The following is an 18,977-nucleotide window of genomic DNA, read 5'->3' on the forward strand; positions in this document are numbered from 1 at the left end:
CAGTGTTGCAGGATTACCTAGCAGACCTGCTGAGTGAGCCCGACAATTGGGTGGGAATTGGGCCCAAGGCTGTGGCAGATCTTTGCTGTGCCACAGATTTGTCTCTCTGGGTGACCAAGCAAACAACCTATCATATCTGCCATTCAATGGGTAGCTTGGATGGCGGCAGAGAAGCACCTATGCCTCAACTTCTCCGGGATGGGGGATAAAGACAAGGTCCCCCTGCTGGGCACCCCTGTTGAACCTTCTGGCCTGTTTGGCAGCACACTTAATACCACCACTGACTGGTTTTCTGAGGCAAAACATCATACAACAGCGTTCAGCCAGTTCCTTCCCCATCGTGTCTAGTGCCAGCACTAGTGCAAGGGAGGCACAGAAGGCGGAAGGCGATAGTGGCAGCCAGACAACTGGCAATTCAACATCTAGATGTTGTTCTCACCCACACGAGCTTGGAGTGAGCTCCAACCCTCAACCTGAGGTTGAACCGCAACAAAATTATGCTTTCTCCAGTGCAGAGGACAACTTTTCTAGGAGTTATATGGGATTCTACTATGGCATTCTATCCCCAACACGCATAGGGTCAATCCCATCAACATTCAGCAAGATAAAGCTGGGTCTGGGCATCCCCTCCAGCCTCTGCAAGACTTTGTTGGGGCTTATGGCAGCTGCAGCCAACATCATACCATTAGGCCTATTGTACATGAGACTCAGTGGTGGCTAAAAAGTCAGTGGTTTTACCTGAGGACGGAACCTCCGCTGTGGTTCACCCTCACTCCTCTCGTACCACTGGGGCTTGACACCATGGTTCACATGTGGCCAGAGGTCATGTCTGTATGCTTTTCCCCCGATCACTCTGCTCCCACAAGCTCTAGTGAGGGTTCGCCAAGACCGTCTATGTCTGCTGGTTGTAGAACCTTATTAATCAGCTTGAATATGGTTCTCAGAAATAATATCCCAGCTGGACAGCATTCCTTGGGAGATTCCTGTTCGCAAGGATCTACTGTCTCAAGCCAGAGGGTTGATTTATCACCCTCAGCCAGAACTATGGAAACTGTGGGTCTGGCCCCTGAGAGGCACCAGCTCAAAGATTCCTCCCAGGAGAACAAGAGAGATTGCACTTACTGTGACCAGTAAGGGCTCTCTTTACTTATATCCACCGCTCTGGCCAGTGGGATAAGTCAGAGCAGTTGCTGGTCTGCTTTGGCGGTGACAGTAGAGGTGATGCTGTAGCATCCCTGTAGCACTCCATGTAGATAGAAGCAGCACATCTCTAATTGGATAGTGGAATCAATCTCAATTGCTTATGAGGTGTGCGGGCTCGCTACGCCTCTGGGCATAAGGGCTCATTGCACTAGGGGGGTCACCTCCTTGAAGGCTTTATCCAAAGGGATACAGGATGTGTGTGCTGCAGTGGGGTGGTTTACACCACATACATTCATTCGATATTACAGTCTGGACACACATTCCACCCCAGGTTAGAGAGTCTTGCAGTGACCCTCGGGCTTTGGTCATTCAAACAGGCCATACCCTCAGTATGACAGAATGGGTATTCTCGTTCCCAAAGCATGAATCTGAGACAACGCTGTGTTCCCTTTGAAAAGGGAACAAGACGTTGCATAGCTTTGACATACTGGGGCATGCCTGTGAATTATGTCTTCACTTCAGATAACAGAGGCTGACGGTGTGCCATTTTTATAATCATGGGATGCACCTAATTGCCACATCACCTGACCATGGCAGGCCTATAAATAGGCATGATTTCACACAAGTTTCAGATGCTGGTCATGCGCGAGGGCGCTTCCTACATCGTGAAGCTCACTCAAAATTGGGTTCCCTTTGAATATCTTTTCTTTGTACTTTTGTCAGTTAATTAAAGTTTCAAGAGACTTGACAAATCACAGATTTTTTAAATTGCATTTAAAAAAACAAATCCCAACTTTTATGGAAATGGGGTTAGTAGATGGGGAGCTTCATTAGTGGTTTATAATGTTTAGTGGATTAAGTCTGTAATGCTCGACTGTGTTCATGTAGGGGCAGGGGCCAATTTAGTGATTTAAGCAAAATATAGGAATGGAGCCCTCATTTCTGTGTTTTAAGATCAATATTTAAATTTTCATCATAAGTTATTTAGCATTAATAATTAAAAAATATATATAATTTGCATTTTAACGGGGAGGACCTTGGCTTCTGGGGACCAAGGCCATTTCCTACCTTTGCCTAGTGCTAAAGGTGCATTCACACATACAGCGACTCACAGAGGCAAAGCAACCAGAGACCATTCATTTTTAATGAGAGCTGGCGACTTCTGGCAACATGAGCAACAGCAACCATTGGCAACTATATGTGGGCACATCCAATGACGTGACAAAATTGAGAAAACTCGTTTAACTTTATGCAAATTTGGAGTGAATTGGTTCAGTGACTAGCAATGGGAGTGAACAGAAGATGCACACATGACCCATAGCCACCCGTGCTCTCTAGCAAAAGCATCACCATTGTGGCAATAGCCAATTAGCTTAGCTTAACTTAGGGTTTTAGCAGGTTTAAAGCAAAAAAGCAAACAAAAATAATAATGATGAAACACACTCACTATTTGTTACAATCGAGCAATATCCCACTGTAGCTCCTATCTTGGGTGATGTGTCCAGCTTGTTGCTGCTTTGGTGCCTGGGAAAGAGCAGCCCCAAGCCGGACACTTTACCCAGAAAACACAGAGGCTGCAGCTGAAGAGCTGTGGTCACCATCGAACATATAGTGAATGACACCCTGACCGGCGCTCACTTTTGAGTTGTGAGCTTCCCCAGGATTTTGCTCATTTGGAACTAGTGAGTGTGTTTCATTATTATTATTTTGCTTTAAAGCACTAACGCCATTAGCTAAACTAACTTTTGCCACAGATAGAGGGCCACTAAGGCAAACAACACTGTGACAAACACCAAAAACCAGAGAACAAGGAAGGAGATAAAAACAGAATATCCAGACACACAGTACAATGATTGGTAAATTCAGGTAAAGGCACACTGAGCGTGTCTTGTGAGAGTTCATATTTGTAGGGGGTGTGTGTGGATGGGATCAGGTGTACATAATTAGAACTCGGGTGACTGTGAACATGAGGGTGGAGTGTTGTGCTGGGGATTGTAGGCTGTGGTGTGTCATGGGAAGTGGAGTTACTCCCTGATTCTGGCAATAACATACCAGCTCGTTAGACTTGTGTTCCTATTATGACCGTTGATCACACTGTTCCACATCCAGAAAAATTCTCTTTAAAGCAACTAAGATGATCTGGATTTTCTTTTATCTTTGAAAGACAGGGGGCTAAGTCCTGCTAGTGCACTGACATGAGCTGTCCTGCATGTTATTAACTGGTAGTATAAAGTTCTATTACTATTTTCTGTAATAAAATGCACTATATCTGCAGTGTCAATTGTAGAACTTTGAACACAGACCAGAGTGTACTGTTTGCAGGCTACTCGTTCTCACATGTGTGTGTTATGTACATGACCTAATGGTCTTATAATAAATTGTAGCTGAGAGATTGTGGAGTGCAGAAAGACATCCCTGCTCCTGTAAATGTGCTGATGTTGTCTCCTGTTCTCTGATTTCTGTATGTCTGTGTTTGTGTGTTTGAGATCAGTCTTCTGATATTTTATCATTTCTCTTCCAGGATGTGTGAGTGTAATCTGACAGAGGAAAGCTGTAGAGTTCTGTCCTCAGTTCTCAGCTCAAACTCCTCCAGACTGAGAGAACTGGACTTGAGTAGCAATAAACTGCAGGATTCAGGAGTGAAGCTGCTCTCTGCTGGACTGGAGAATCCACACTGTACACTGGAGACACTGAGGTACACACACACACACACACACACACACACACAGAAAGAAGCGAGAGGGACGCCACAGCTCATTTACACTTAGTGACACCCACAAAACTCACAGAGACCTGAAATCACAAATTGACTCCAAAGGGATAGATAAGGAATTTCTCATAGGCAGAAGTGGAAGTTATTTTGAATTACATATTATTAATCAGTGTAACATCACCCGGAAAGAACAATTTATAGGAAATGTGAATTAGGTGTGAAGGTGGTGATGTGAAAAGAAAACAGTTTGAGATGAAAGGCGAGAAAAAGAGATCTACACTGTACCCAGGTGATCATGGACACCGAGCATCACACAAAGAAAGTCCTGTGCTTTAATGTGTGTGTGTGCGCGCGCAACAATCAGTCACTCTGTTTGAAATGTGACAATAACAAGAAATCCAATTGGCCATGGCCATTTAACGCTGATCCAACACCTCAGAAACCTTTTCTTGTAGATGTTCCACAACATTACAATTTTAATTTACACATTAAGGATTTCCTGTGTTAATGTTCCTGCACAAGGTTTATGAATAAATTAATTTGTATCCAGTGTAACAAATGAGGCCCAGTGTTTTATATGAATAAAAAATTTAAGTATGTATTTTTATGTGGCATGGATTAGCATTGTTTCTGATGTTGAGCTTTCTTCCCTTTCAAAGGGAACTCAATGTTATGTGAGCTCAATGCTGTGGGAAGTGCCCTTGCACGTGACCAGCATCTGAAGCTTGTGTAACGTCATGCTTATTTATAGGCCTGCCGTGATCAGTTGACATGGCAATTAAATGCGTCGCATGATGTAAACATGGCACCTGTGAACTGCGCCATCGGGTGAACTGCATGTCAATTGTTTGTGTAACGCTCGCAAAAAGTGCAAGAGAAAATATCACTGTTCTGGGGAAAACCATACATAACCATATGTATTTATAGCCCCGCAATATCGGATTATTTGGTCATCATGGAGAATGAACGGCACAGCTATTTAACTATGCCGAAGGTGAAGGATGCGCTTGCGAGCTACCTCTCTCCATCAACGGCAGCTAATTTAGGGGAGCCTACTTTGCCATTCAAGCGATGTAAGGCCTCCTCGGCGTTGGTGGGCAAGGCCTATGTGGTAGTCGGTCTTGCTTGTAGGTCACTGCAGACAATAGCAGTGTAGCAGGCCTACCAAGCAGACCTGCTGAGTGAGCTCGACATATGGTGGTGTTCAGCCAGTTCCTTCCCCGTTGTGTTGCGTTCGCTTGGGCATCCACGAATGGGGCCTGGGCCAGCACTAGTGCGAAGGAGGCACAGAGGTTTTTACAGCCATTATTTCCTGGTCCACAAAAAAGATGGGAGTAAGCGGCCAATTTTAGATCTGCGTCGTCTGAACTGTACTCTTCAGACATACAGGTTCAAGATGCTGATGCCCAAACTTATTGTTCCGCAAATTCAGTTTGAGGACTGGTTTGTGATGATAGACCTAAAAGATGCATATTTCCACATAGAAATATTGCCAAGTCACAGGAAGTTCCTGAGGTTTGTGTTTGGAGGCAACGCATGCCAATATCGGGTTCTTCTCTTCGGGCTAGCTTTATCCCCTTGCACCTTCACAATGTGCTTGGATGACGTTCTGGCTCCATTGTGACTCCAGGGCATCTGTGTACTAAACTACCTGGATGACTAGTTAATCGTAGTATGATCCAGGGAACTGCTGAGTCAACATCGCAATGTTGTTCTTGCCCAGATGAAGAGCTTGGAGCTCAGGTTGAACCTCAAGAAAGCATGCTTTCTCCAATGCAGAGGACTACTTTTCTAGAGGTTATAAGGATTCTACTACGATGAGGGTGTTTCTATCCCCAACATGCACAGGGTCAATCCTATCAAAATTGAGCAAGATAAAGCTGGACCTGGGCATCCCCTCCAGTCTCTATGAGAGACTGTTGGGGCTTATGGCAGCAGCAGCGACCATCATACTGTTGGGCCTATTGCACAGGAGGCCGTTTCAGTAGTGGCTGAAAAGTCTGGGTTTTTGTCTGAGGACGAACCTCTGAGAGTAATAAGTGTCACGCAGCAATGCCTATGTGCTTTGAGAATTTGGAGGTGTCCCCGGTTTCTAGCCTCAGGACACATTCTACGGGCGTATCCTTATTGCAAGACGGTAATGACAGACACCTCCCTCATGAGCTGGGGTGCGGTCTTAGATGGCTGTCCAGCTCACGGTCTCTGGAGTGGCATATAAATCGCCTAGAAATGCGGGCCGTATTTCTAGCACTGAAATTCTTTCTTCCTCAACTGAGAGGTCACCATGTGTTAATTGTGACCAGCAACACAGTGGTGGTCTCATACATCAACCACCAGGAAGGATTATGTTCATGCCCCCTGTTTCGGCAGGCATAACTAATTCTTCTCCGGGCAGAGGGAAGGTTTTGTCAGTGAGTGCAATGTACATTCTGGGTAACTGAAATGTGGGAGCAGACATCCTGTTGAGGAAGGGGCTGAGGCCCGGGCATTGGAGGCTCCACCCTTAAGTGGTGGAGTCCATATGGCAGAGGTTCGGCCAAGTGGAAGTGGATGTGTTCATCTCCGAGGAGACACACTGACTGCTGTGGTTCGCCCTCACTCCTCCTACACCATCGGGGATGGACGCCATGGTGCACATGTAGTCAAGGTCACGTCTTTTCCCTGATCGCTCTGCTCCCACAAGTTCTAGCCAGAGTTCACCAAGACTGTCTATGTCTGCTCCTAGTATTACCTTATTGGCCAGTTCGAATATGGTTCTCAGAGATAATGTCCCTGATGGACAGCACTACTTGGGAGATTCCCATCCGCAGGGATCTACTGTCTCAAGCCAGAGGGCTGATTTATCATCCTCGGATGGAACTATAGAAACTGTGCATCTGGCCCCTGACGGGCAACAGCTCATAGATTCTGGTCTTACAACAGAGGTTGAACGCTAGAACACCATCCACGAGGAAATTGTATGCACTCAAGTTTCAACTTTTTGTCTTGTGGTGTAGGAACATCAGCTAGACCTAGTGAACTGCGCAATAGCTAAGTCCTGGAGTTCTTACGAAGACGTTTCTCAGCAGGGTTGGCTCCTTTTACAATCAGGCTCTAGGTGGCCGCCATTTTGGTCAGCCATGCCCCTATTGATGGAGCCTCTGTGGGGCAGCATCCTCTAACTTTGAGGTTTATGCGTGCTGTCAGGTGGCCGAGGCCCATTTGCAGACCATGCATACCTTCCTGGGACCTTTCTGTGGTCCTGGAAGGTCTGTCAGGTGCCCCATTTGAGCCCTTAGAGTCAGCCTCTGAGAAGCTTCTGACTCTAAAGGTAACACTTCTGCTGGCCCTGACATCTCTCAAGCGAATAGGAGATCTACAAGCTCTCTCTGTTGCCCCTTCCTGCCTTGACTTTGCCCCTGGATTAGCCAAGGCCTTCTTATATCCTAGGCCAGATTATATTCTTAAAGTGCCTACGTCTGGTGCCAAGCCAGTTGTGTTGCAGGCTTTCTGCCCTCCTCCGTTCTTCACACCGGAACAAGAGAAATTGCACCTACTGTGTCCAGTAAGGGCTCTCTGTACTTATATGCACCGCTCTGGCCAGTGGCAACGTGCTTATTTGTCACGTCACCTGATCACGACAGGCCTATAAATAGGCATGATATTACACAAGCTTCAGATGCCGGTCACACGTGAGGGCGCTTCCCACAGCGTGGCACTCACGTCTCATTCCCTTTTCAGAGACCGGGGTTAACCCAGAGATTTCTCTCTCTCTCTTTTTCTGTGTGTGTGCGTGGGTGTGTTATGTAATCTGTGTGTGAAAGTTAGAAGATTAAGGTCCAAAGAACAATGAACACCAACTGTTTTACCGTCTCTGTGAAATTCAACTGTCAGTTAATGCTGAAATATCTACATCACTTCTCACATCAGAACAAAGTACATTTATTTCTGTAGCATGTAGATCAGTGTACATTACACACACATTTACTTTAACAACATGCCAATACTAGTCATACTTTGCAATGAAGGTCAATAAGTCAATTTCTCATTTTATAAACATGCTTCTATTGTTCTATGGGAGCAAACATATTCCAGAAAATGTTTGTAATGAAAATTAAATGTGTCCACAATGTACATTGATCTACACACTGAACACACTGTAATGAAGCAGTAAAGGACAATGTGTAAATGTTCTCCAGCAGAACCCCAGAGCTGCTGAACACACTGTATGAAAAAAGGCATGTTTTTTCAGAGTGGCTTCTCTGTTATTATCTTGTTTCAGAAAGTTAAATGCATCATCTCATATGAGCTGAGACACATGGATCTGTCCAAGAGCAGTCCCAGTTTATACACAGGATGTTCATTTGATATTTTTATCCTGACATTAGAACCTTGATTCAGGCAGACAGTTTATTTCCCAACTGACAGAAACACCTCATTTTACAATCAGATAAATAAATGGAACATTTCATGATTTCTTTTCCAGGCTACGTGTGTGTAATCTCACAGAGGAAAGCTGTAGAGTTCTGTCCTCAGTTCTCAGCTCAAGCTCCTCCAGTCTGAGAGAACTGGACCTGAGTGACAATAACCTGCAGGATTCAGGAGTGAAGCTGCTCTCTGCTGGACTGGAGAATCCACAGAGTACACTGGAGATACTGAGGTACACACACACACATACACATACACATACACACACACACACACACACACACACACACACACACACACACACACACACACACACACACACACACACACACACACACACACACACACACACACACACACACAGAGGTCAGATTGTCACTTTATCAGAAAATATTAGACACAGAAATATTTTTTTTATGTAGCTGTAGATTTTAGAATATGATTTAAATGTTTGTAAGACACTGAAATGTGTTCGTGAGAATCCGATTTACTTTCTAGATTAATTCTATATCATGAATAAATAAAAACTGTACTTATGAATTGTTATTATAGCTGTTTAGATCTTGTGTCTCTGCTAGAGGTGTAAAACAGTGCTATTATCTGTATCTATATCTGTTTGGTGTTGAAAATATTCGCAACTGTTTTCATATTCGGATTTAAACAGGAAGTGGCCGTGGTTTGTACCAGAGGACTTTTCATGTGAACCCATTCACTATGCCCTGAAAAACAGTGAAAAATCAGGGCTGTTGAAAAAAGAATTTAAATTCGAATGGTATATATATATATATATATATATATATATATATATATATATATATATATATATATATATATATATATATATATATATATATATATATATATATATATATATATATATATATAAAAAGTACCATTTGCATTTTAAGGGGGCTCTTAGCTTCTGGGGACCCAGGGTGGTTGCTTACCTTTGCCTAGTGCTAAGTCAACCCCTGTGTAGGTGGTGTGTCACTCTGTGTAATCACCTTGCATCACCTTGAATCTATAGCTATGGGCTCGTGTCATGCGGTGGAGTCCTTGACAGATGCAATTGCAATTTAGAGTTTATTCTGAAGACACAGGCAGACAGTTCCAAAACATGAAGCAAAAACCATAAAAATAAACTATATGCCTCACAATCAGCAAACAACACTATGAGGGCAAATCCAAAAATCCTAAAACCAGAGAACAAGGCAAAATAAAAAAACAGAATATCCAGACACAGTGAACAATGCTTGGTAACTTCAGGTAAAGGCACACTGAGTTACAAAGCAAGAGTTTGTATTTATACTGTGTGTGTGTGTGTGTGTGTGTGTGTGTGTGTGTGTGTGTGTGTGTGTGTGTGTGTGTGTGTGTGTGAATGGGATAAATTGTACATGATACGAACTCTTATCAGGTGACTGTGAACATGAGAGTGGAGTATTGTGCCGGGGATTGTAGTCCGAAGTGGCCATATTTGTAGGCTGTGTTGTGTTCTGGGAAATGGACTTTCTCCCTGATTCCAGCAATCACATGACAGTTTGTTAGAATTCACGCTTCATACTATCATGGTTTGGAGGCAGAGATGGAGGCAAATGCAGATAAAGAGTTTACTACCAATGAAAACAAACATAAAAGAAGCTATGAACACATGGCAAAACACTAAGGCAAAGAAAAAACATGAGACAAAGACCATGAACCCTATGACAGAAATGATGGCAGACAAAGACAAACGCAAGACAACCAGTGTAGTGCAAACTCTGGGTATTAATACCTGTAAGTGCTCATTATCAAGAATGAAGTTCAGATGGAGGTGGTCTGGTAACATGATGGTGTGGTGCAGTGACTGCTGGGAACTGTAGTCCAGATTTTCCTCCGGTATATCCATGACAGAGCCCCCATCCCCCCTTAACGTGCGGCTCCTAATGAGCATACAAAGTCATGAATGGCGGTCTCTTCCGTACCACAGAAAGATAACACAATATCCCCAGCCTGGTTTGGGCGTGGAGCAATAGCCATCGCGCAGCCAGCAGTGGGAACAAAGCTCAAGGTAGAGTCCGAGGGGGAAGTGACACTCTCCGTGAGGCCAGAGGGGGCAGTGAAGCTCTCCATGAGGCCTCAGGGGGGAGTGAAGCGCTCTGCGAGGCCAGAGGGGAGAGTGATGTCCTCCGTGGGGCAGGAAGGGGGAGCGACATGCGGAATGAAGCAGAGAAAAGGAGCGCCGTCTTCAGCGGAGCATGGAGGCAGAATGACATCCTCAGCCTAGGAGGATGGCGGAGCAATGTCCTCAGCCGAGCAGGATGGCGGAGCGATGTCCGGAGACAAGCCTGGTCTAGTGACGTCTGAGGCAGAGCAGGAAACCAAAGCAGAACTCTCAGCCAAAACGGGAGACGGCGCATTGTCCTCAGCTGAAAGGGAGACTAAGCAGCATCCGCAGCAGGACAGGGAGACTGAGTAGCATCCTCAGCTGGACAGGAATGCTGAGCGGTGTATTCAGTCAAGCAGGAAGGCTGAGCGACGTTCTCCATTGACTTGACCGGCTGAATGAGATCCGCGGGAGGGAGGAAGGGCGGGAAAATATCTTACTCATGGCTTCTAGCCATGCTTCGGTTCTGGCCTTTATGATTCTCTCTTGTGTAGAAAAAAAATCTGCTACTTCCATTTTTTGGTCTTACATTCTGTCATGTATTGGAGGAAGAGATGGATGCAAGTTCAGATAAAGAGTTTAATAACAATGAAAACAAACACAAAATAAGCTTTGAACATGTGGCAAAACACTAAGGCAAAAAAAAAAAAAAAAAAACTTGAGACAAAGACCATGAACCTTATGACAGAAACAATGGCAGAGAATGACAAATGCAAGACAACAAAAAAGGCAAGATAATCTTCAGCGCACAATGTGGAATCAACGCCTCGGTTCAGCTGCGTGTGTGGATTGTACGACTTTGTGCTCGCAGTGCACTTCGGAGTTTCAACACCTTGGCCTTGTGAGTGTGCACTCAATGACCATGGCCCTAAGGTACACTACACGCCAGCTTTTGAATTTAAAACAGAGCTCTTATTGCCTAGCCAAAGACTCTTACAGAGACTGTCGAGACACTGGATTGCTATGTCCTAAACGATATATCCTTCGGGGGTTGAGGAGCAGTTTTGCTGTCTCATCCTCTCCTGACATCTTTGTCCCTACCTGTCGATGTAAGACCAACAAACTTCTCCATACTGGTGTTGATCATAGTAATTTAATATCGGTTCCCAGTGTGGAGATTAAATTACTGTCGTCTCCGCATCATAGCCAGGCTTATGCCGCATTATTCAATGCACGGTCCGTGAATAACAAGGCGCGAATTTTCTTACAGATAAAAAGCTGGACTTGTTTTAAACCGAAACCTGGCATAAAGAAAATGATGGACTCCTGTTTAATCAGATCACTCCAGCAGACTCTGGAGTATTTGATCTCCCAAGGCTATCTGGCAGAGGCGGAGGCATTATTGTGGTTTACAACCTGAATTTCAACATAAGTTCTGTGTCTATTCCCCAGTTTTCATCATTTGAATGCCTGGTCTTGAGTATTTCCGCTCCTATGTCTACCATCATCACTAGAGTCTATAAACCATCCAAGGCTAAGACACATGCAGCTTTTATGTCAGAGTTTGCTGACTTCCTGTCACTCTTGAGAATGAAGTTTGACAGAATTCTAATTGTGGGAGATTTTAACATTCATGGAGACTCTGTGGCGGCTAAGGTATTTCTGTCACTAATTAATTGTTTTAGCTTCACACAGTTTGTAACCAACCCGACTCATAACAAGGGCCATACCCTGGATCTCGTGATTGCAAATGGCTCGTTTGTATAGCAGTTTTCATCTGTTGACATTGGACTGTCAGCTCATTCAGCTGTCTATTTTTAACCTGGAACTGTATCATCCAAGTGAGCCTACTATCTGAACAGTAACCTTACGGAAGTGGAAGTCCATTGATCAGACAGTTTTCTTCAATTCTGTTGTTTCCCTCTTAAGCGATCTGCATCCCTCATCGCTGGAGGAGAAAGTTCTGCAATTAAATTCTGCTCTTGCTGCTAATCTTGACTCTTTTTCTCCTCTAAGGTCACGTAAGGTCACATTCGCCCACTCTGCCCCCTGGTATAATGACAATCTGTGCTCTAGAAAGGCTGCTTGTCAGAAAATGGAGCAAAAATGGTGCCTTACTGAACTGAATGTCTACTATCATGTGTGGAAGGATCTTCTGGGTGATTATCGAGCACTAATGGAGACTCTTTCTTTTCTCAGGCTATTGTAAACAATCAAAATAATCCCAGACACTTCCAAACCATATACAGATTGCTTAAAGTTAATGCTGTTACCACTTTGCCTGTTTCTCAGCAGCTATGTAATTCTTTTCTTCAGTTTTTTAATTCTATGATTGATAATGTTCGCAAAGAAATTCCTGTCACACCGGACTCTGCCACTTCACTCCTTCGTCCATCTGGGTTCACTGGTGTTTCTTTCACTCATTTCTCACTGCTTGATTCCGAGGCTCTCACAAGGGAGGTATCCAGCATGAAATCAACCACTTGCTTGCTGGATCCAAATCCCACAAACCTATTTAAATTCTGCTTCGATGTTTGGTGCCCTACTATCCTCAGTATTATAAATGAATCACTGGATACTGGGGTCATTCCAGCAGTACTAAGGACTGCTGCTGTTACACCTGTACCAAAGAAAGAAAATGTTTCCGTGGGTGATTTTAACAATTTTCGTCACATCTGAAATCTTCTGTTTTTGGCAAAAATACTTGAAAGTGTTGTTGCTGCTCAACTATGTAATCATCTTACAATTAATAACCTCTTTGAACCCCTTCAGTCAGGTTTTCCTAAACTTCACAATACTGAAACAGCATTGGTCAAAGTTACCAATGACTTATTGATGGCCTCTAATTCTGGCACTACATCAATTCTCATCCTTCTTGATCTTAGAGCTGCTTTCAATATTGTGGATCATGGTCTTTTACTTACCTGCCTTGAAAGTGTTTTTGGTGTGTCTGGGACAGTTTTAAACTGGTTTAAATCCTATTTTACTGACCGTTCCCAGTCTATTTCTATGGGTGGCTACAGGTCTGACTCTAGCTCTGTGCTCACTGGTGTTCATCAGGGTTCAGTTTTAGGCCCTCTACTCTTCAATATTTATGTATCTCCACTTGGGCATCTGCCGCAATCGTTCGGCCTCCATTACCACTTTTATGCTGATGATACCCAAATCTACATTCACTCAAAATCTGGTGAAAACCTTGATGTTTATTTTCTTTCTGATTGTATTTCTGAGATAAAAACGTGGATGAATGATAACTTTCTGTGCCTGAACAGCGGGAAAACCGAAGTTATGCTTATAGGCTTCCGTCATCAAATTCGCAAAGCTGGTCCACTGTCTCTGTTTGTTGATGGCTCTGTTCTAGAGACTCAAAGTAAAATGAGGAACCTTGGAATAATTTTCAATACCAGCTTCACATTTTATTTTTTTGTTCAGAGCACTCTGAAGGCATCCTTTTTTCACCTCAGAAATATAGCTAGACTGCGCCCAATGCTAAACTTCTCTGTGGCTGAAAATCTGATTAACTCATTTGTCACTCGGGTGCATTACTGTAATGCCGTTTTAGCCGGAGTTTCTAAATCCACAATTAACAAATTGCAATATGTTCAAAACTCTGCCTCCAGGATCCTGACAGGAACCAGGAAATGTGAACATATTACTCCTGTTTTGGAGTCTTTACACTGGCTCCCGGTCAGGTTCCGTGTTGATTTTAAGATCATGATGTTGACATACAAGGCACTACATGGATGGGCTCCGCATTACTTATCTGGTTTATTAATCCCTTACACCCCAAATGGCAGACTACGCTCCTCACAGTGCTATTTGTTAACTGTTCCACAAACCCGCCTAAAATCTATGGGTGACAGGGCTTTTTCTGTCTATGCTCCTTCACTTTGGAACTCTCTTCCTCCTGGACTCAGGGAAGCTCAGGCTTTTGGTGTTTTTAAAGCTCAACTTAAGACACATTTTTTAAAACTTGCATTTGACTGCTGATGTCTTTTATTATTATTATTATTTTATTATTATTATTAACGTTGTTGTTGTTCTTATTAACTTTTATATGTTTTATTTTTCTGTGTAATGCTTATTTTGTGTACAGCGCTTTGAGAAGCTGCTTTTAAAGGCGCTTTATAAAATAAAGTTTATTATTATTAGCAAGTGCAGTCCAAACTGTGGCTATAAATACCCGTAAGTGCTCATTAACAAAATGAAGTTCAAGTGCAGGTGTTCATGTGACATGATGGTGTGGTGCAGTGGCTGCTGGGAAATGTAGTCAGGATTTCCCTCCGGGATATCCATCACACATACCATTCTGTGTGTTTTTCTTACAACCAGAAAAATTCTCTTTAAAACAAATAAGATGATCTGGATTTTTTTTAAATCTTTGAAAGACAGGGGGCTAGCTCCTGTTAGTACTCTGACACGAGCCACCCTGCATGTTATTAACTGGTAGTGTAGAGTTCAATAATTCTTTAGTTTCTGTAATAAAATGCACTATATCTGTAGTGTTGGCTGTAGAAACTTGAACACAGATCAGAGTATATTGTTTGTAGGCTGCTCACTCTCACATGTGTGTTATGTACATGACCTAATGGTCTTATAATAAATTGTAGCTGAGAGATTGTGGAGTGCAGAAAGATGTCCCTGCTCCTGTAAATGTGCTGATGTGGTGTCCTGTTCTCTGATTTCTGTGTGTGAGAGAAACACACTGACATTACTGTTACGTGGTCAACTTTAGCTGTATTAAGGCTGTGTTTGTGTGTTTGAGATCAGTGATATTTCATCATTTTTCATCCAGGCTGTGTAGGTGTAAACTGACAGAGGAAAGCTGTAGAGTTCTGTACACAGTTCTCAGCTCAAACTCCTCCAGACTGAGAGAACTGGACCTGAGTTACAATGAACTGCAGCATTTAGGAGTGAAACTGCTCTCTGCTGGACTGGAGAATCCACACTGTACATTGGAGAAAGTGAGGTACACACACACACACACACACACACACACACAGAAAGAAGCGAGAGGGAGGGAAAACACTGGAACACAGAGGAAATCTGGCTGGACTATGACAGATTGTTGGTCAGAAATTTACGCTCTTCAGCCTCTCATACTACAATCAGTCACTTCTCTCTGTTTGAAACGTGACAATAACAAGAAATCCAAGTAATGATAAACTTGGACATGCACAAGGAATGGCACAAGGTTGTTTGTTAAGTAGCTCTGCTGCTGGTGCTAGTGTTTGTTAAGATTTGACTGATACCATCCTCAGAGTTAAATTATTGGACCCACACTGCTTTTACCCTCTCAGTACCGAGCTCCGGAAGAAGTCACACAGCAACAGAGTTCAGTGAAAGTTTCTTAGTTTAATGCCGACAAAGGTAGATTATAGATACAGAAAAAGAGAAAGGAGTTAGGACAAAAAGTTTATCATGTCAGAACAAGTACAACAGGGACAGAAACTTCTGGGTAATCGGATAAGAAGATGTAGCACTTCGAGAAGGCAGGGGTGATAAAAAACATTCGTTTTATCATGGAAGATAAAGAGAGAAGAGAAAGACAGCATGCCTAAGTTATGTCGAACTTATCATTGCCCTTTTAGGTCCCAAGAGGACCTGCACATGTGGCACATGCCACACATCATCTGTTTCATAAATGACAGTCACCTCTACAGCCGCGCATTTACAAAGGGTCAGGATAACATAAAGACCTTAGCAGAGTGTTAGGCAGGCGTCTCGTGTTCACCTACCAAGACATAATTATGTGTCAAGGAATGGACAGTGCATCAGACGAGGGACACAAGGCTCTCTATAAAACAAGACAAACATTTGAACGAGTAGTATGGTCAAACAAACAGGCAGGATGGAATGTAGGAGCCAATAGCCCCAACCACCCCAGAGAGACGAGAACCAGGAAAACCATGAGTCATTAGCAGGCGGTGGCACCATTATGGCTTCCCTTATGTGTTTGATAATATCAGTAATCTTTCATGGGTTGTCAGGGATAAATATTCTGCATGACAACTTCACAAAGGGTTTTTAGTTCATCATTAATTAGTGTGAATGCTTCCTCTGTGTCATTCGGCAAGGATAGTAAGTAAGCCCATTAATTTTATTCAATGCTGCAGTGGTAGCTCCTCCAAAAAACAGAGAACATCCTACGGTGGCACCTGGGGTCCTCCACGGGTCAGCAAGGATGGATACCTGGAAACACTAAAGTGTGTTTTGTCTAAGTATAATCAGTGATGAACTGGCCCCAAGATGGAAGGGATCAGATTGTTCCCAAGAGGAAACATGAACTGAAAGAGAAGGCACCACACAGGCTCGCAAAATCCTGTCCAGTTCCAATGTCCAGGTATCATGTTGTGAGCATGTTTACCATGGACCCAAAGAATGGTGATGGTGGAAGTTAGGGTGTTAAAGGGATATCTACCTTTGTCTGTGTTAGAGTGGTACATATCACTAGGAAAAACTTGCTGTTTATGCTACAAAAGGCAGCATTCTATTCTGTAGACAAGGTGACATTAATATAGACTTTACACAAGGAATAGCCTAACATCAGACTCGACTCCTTACTATGTGCACAAATGCATGTGTCTCCAACCTTCTCTGGGACAACCTTCTCTCCTACGTGTCCACCTCCAAACCTTGACAACGGACGTAAAACTGTACTTTTATATATATGTGTTTCCATAATATAATATTAATAAATACACATGTAATAAGTGTAGTAATAGGAAATAACCATTATTTATTATATATTGTCACGATCTTGCCACAGATGGTGCTGCGGCGTCGATGTGCATGGACAGCTGGAGAGCACACACGTGCACGAGATTATGGAAGGAGGACTGTTTCCTATGGACACGTGCCTTTGTTTTGGTATTGTTCTCTTCCTGTTCAGGTATTGGTTGATGTTCGAGGGTGTGTCATTATTGGTCCCAGCTTTCTGTGTTCAAGTGTGATTATGTTTGTTATTTAAAGCCCTCGTGTTGCTGTGCACTTCGCAGTATTGAATGAATAACTGAATGTATAGGTGAATACGTTTAAGTGTGCTAAACGGTCGTGTTTTCGTGTCCTGTTCTTGTTTCTTGCCTCGAATCTAGTTTCAACCTCGATATCTCCTCCAGTCTAGACCGTGTTTCATATTTATTGACTTCAGTTTGAAAATAAAGACCTTGATCTGTGCTTGCTTCCGTTCATAGTTTCATTCCGTAACAGACTACTGCGCCACCCACGCGGAAGCAGCAGACCAATGTGAACGCTGCCGGAGCTGCCAAGTTTGAGGAGTGGCATCGATTGTGAAAAGAGTAAACTGATAAATGAACGCCTAGATCAGATTGACCGCCTTCTGGAGCAAAGACCGCTGCTGCCGCAAGCCGGGCCTTGCGCCATGTTGTCCCCCACGCAATTTCCCCTGCCCACGCTGCCGGAGGACTACGCTGCGCTATGCAGGCAGCAGAGCTCCCTGAATTACTGGGATTTCCCGCTGCCGGGGGACTACACTACGCCATGCAGGCAGCAGAGCCACATGAATTACCGGGCCTTCCCGCTGCCGGCGGTCTACACTACTCTATGCAGGCGGCAGAGCCACCTGGTTTACTGGGCCTTCCTGCTGCTGGGGGACTACACTTCACAATGCAAGCAGCAGGAGGTCTCAGCCCCGGAGTCCCAGCCCGAGGTCAATGCAGCAACCTCGGAGCCCCACCTGAGGTCAACATGGCAACCTCAGAGCTCCATCTGGAGACATGCGGGGAGGTCTTGACTGCCGAGGAAGCTGTCTTGCTTTAATGTCCCGCCGAGGATGCTGTCCTGCTGTCTTGTCCCACTGAGGAGGCTGTCCTGCTGTCCTGCCCAGTGGAGAAAACTGCCCTACTGTCCTGTCCTGCTGAGGAGGCTGCCCTGCTGTCCTAGTCCGTCGAGGAAGCTGTCCTGCTGTCCTGCCCTGCTGAGGAAGCTGTCCCGTTGTCCAGCCCCACAGAGGATGTCTCTCCGAGCTCCAGCCCGGCAGAGGATGTCTCTCTGATCTCCAGTCCCACGGAGCATTTCGCCCAGCGTTCCAATCCCGCTGAGGACATCGCCCAGCGTTCCAGTCCCACTGAGGATGTCGCCCTGAGCCCCAGTCATACTGGGGCGGTGCTCTGCCTGTCTGCTGCCTGACGGAGGCCGCCCTGTTTCCTGATGCATCAAAAGACAGATTACACAGGGGCCCAGGACCATTGGAGGGGGGGTGCTCTTTGGCGCTCTGGGAGAAACACCTTTGAGGGGGGGTTCTGTCACGATCTCGCCGGCAGATGGTGCTGTGGCGTCGACATGCACGGTCAGCTGGAGAGCACGTGCGTGCATGAGATTACGGAAGGAGGACTGTTTCCTATGGACACGTGCCTTTGTTTTGGTTTGGTACTCTTCTTGTTCAGGTATTGGTTGATGTTCGAGGGTGTGTCATCATTGGTCCCAGCTGTCAGTATTCAACCATGATTATGTTTGTTATTTAAAGCCCTCGTGTTGCTGTGCACTTCGTGCAGTATTGAATGAATAACTGAATGTATAGGTGAATATGTTTAAATATGCTAAGCGGTTGTGTTTTCGTGTCTATATTCATAAATATATGTGTATATATATGTGTGTGTGTGTGTGTGTGTG

At 44.3% G+C, this 18,977-nt stretch overlaps 1 protein-coding gene across 1 annotated transcript in view; it reads left to right on the forward strand.

The window, feature by feature from the left end:
• LOC108270850 (NACHT, LRR and PYD domains-containing protein 12) overlaps window positions 1-17,411 on the forward strand; it is a 94,659-nt gene extending 77,248 nt beyond the window's left edge. The window contains 4 exon segments of the mRNA XM_053683354.1: window positions 3,665-3,838; window positions 8,322-8,495; window positions 15,142-15,315; window positions 17,116-17,411. Of these exon segments, the coding sequence (XP_053539329.1) occupies window positions 3,665-3,838; window positions 8,322-8,495; window positions 15,142-15,315; window positions 17,116-17,299 (706 nt within the window). The 3' untranslated portion in view covers window positions 17,300-17,411.
• Window positions 17,412-18,977: the final 1,566 nt, after the last annotated feature.

The sequence above is a fragment of the Ictalurus punctatus genome, chromosome 10, assembly GCF_001660625.3.
Source record: "Ictalurus punctatus breed USDA103 chromosome 10, Coco_2.0, whole genome shotgun sequence".
NCBI lineage: Eukaryota > Metazoa > Chordata > Actinopteri > Siluriformes > Ictaluridae > Ictalurus > Ictalurus punctatus.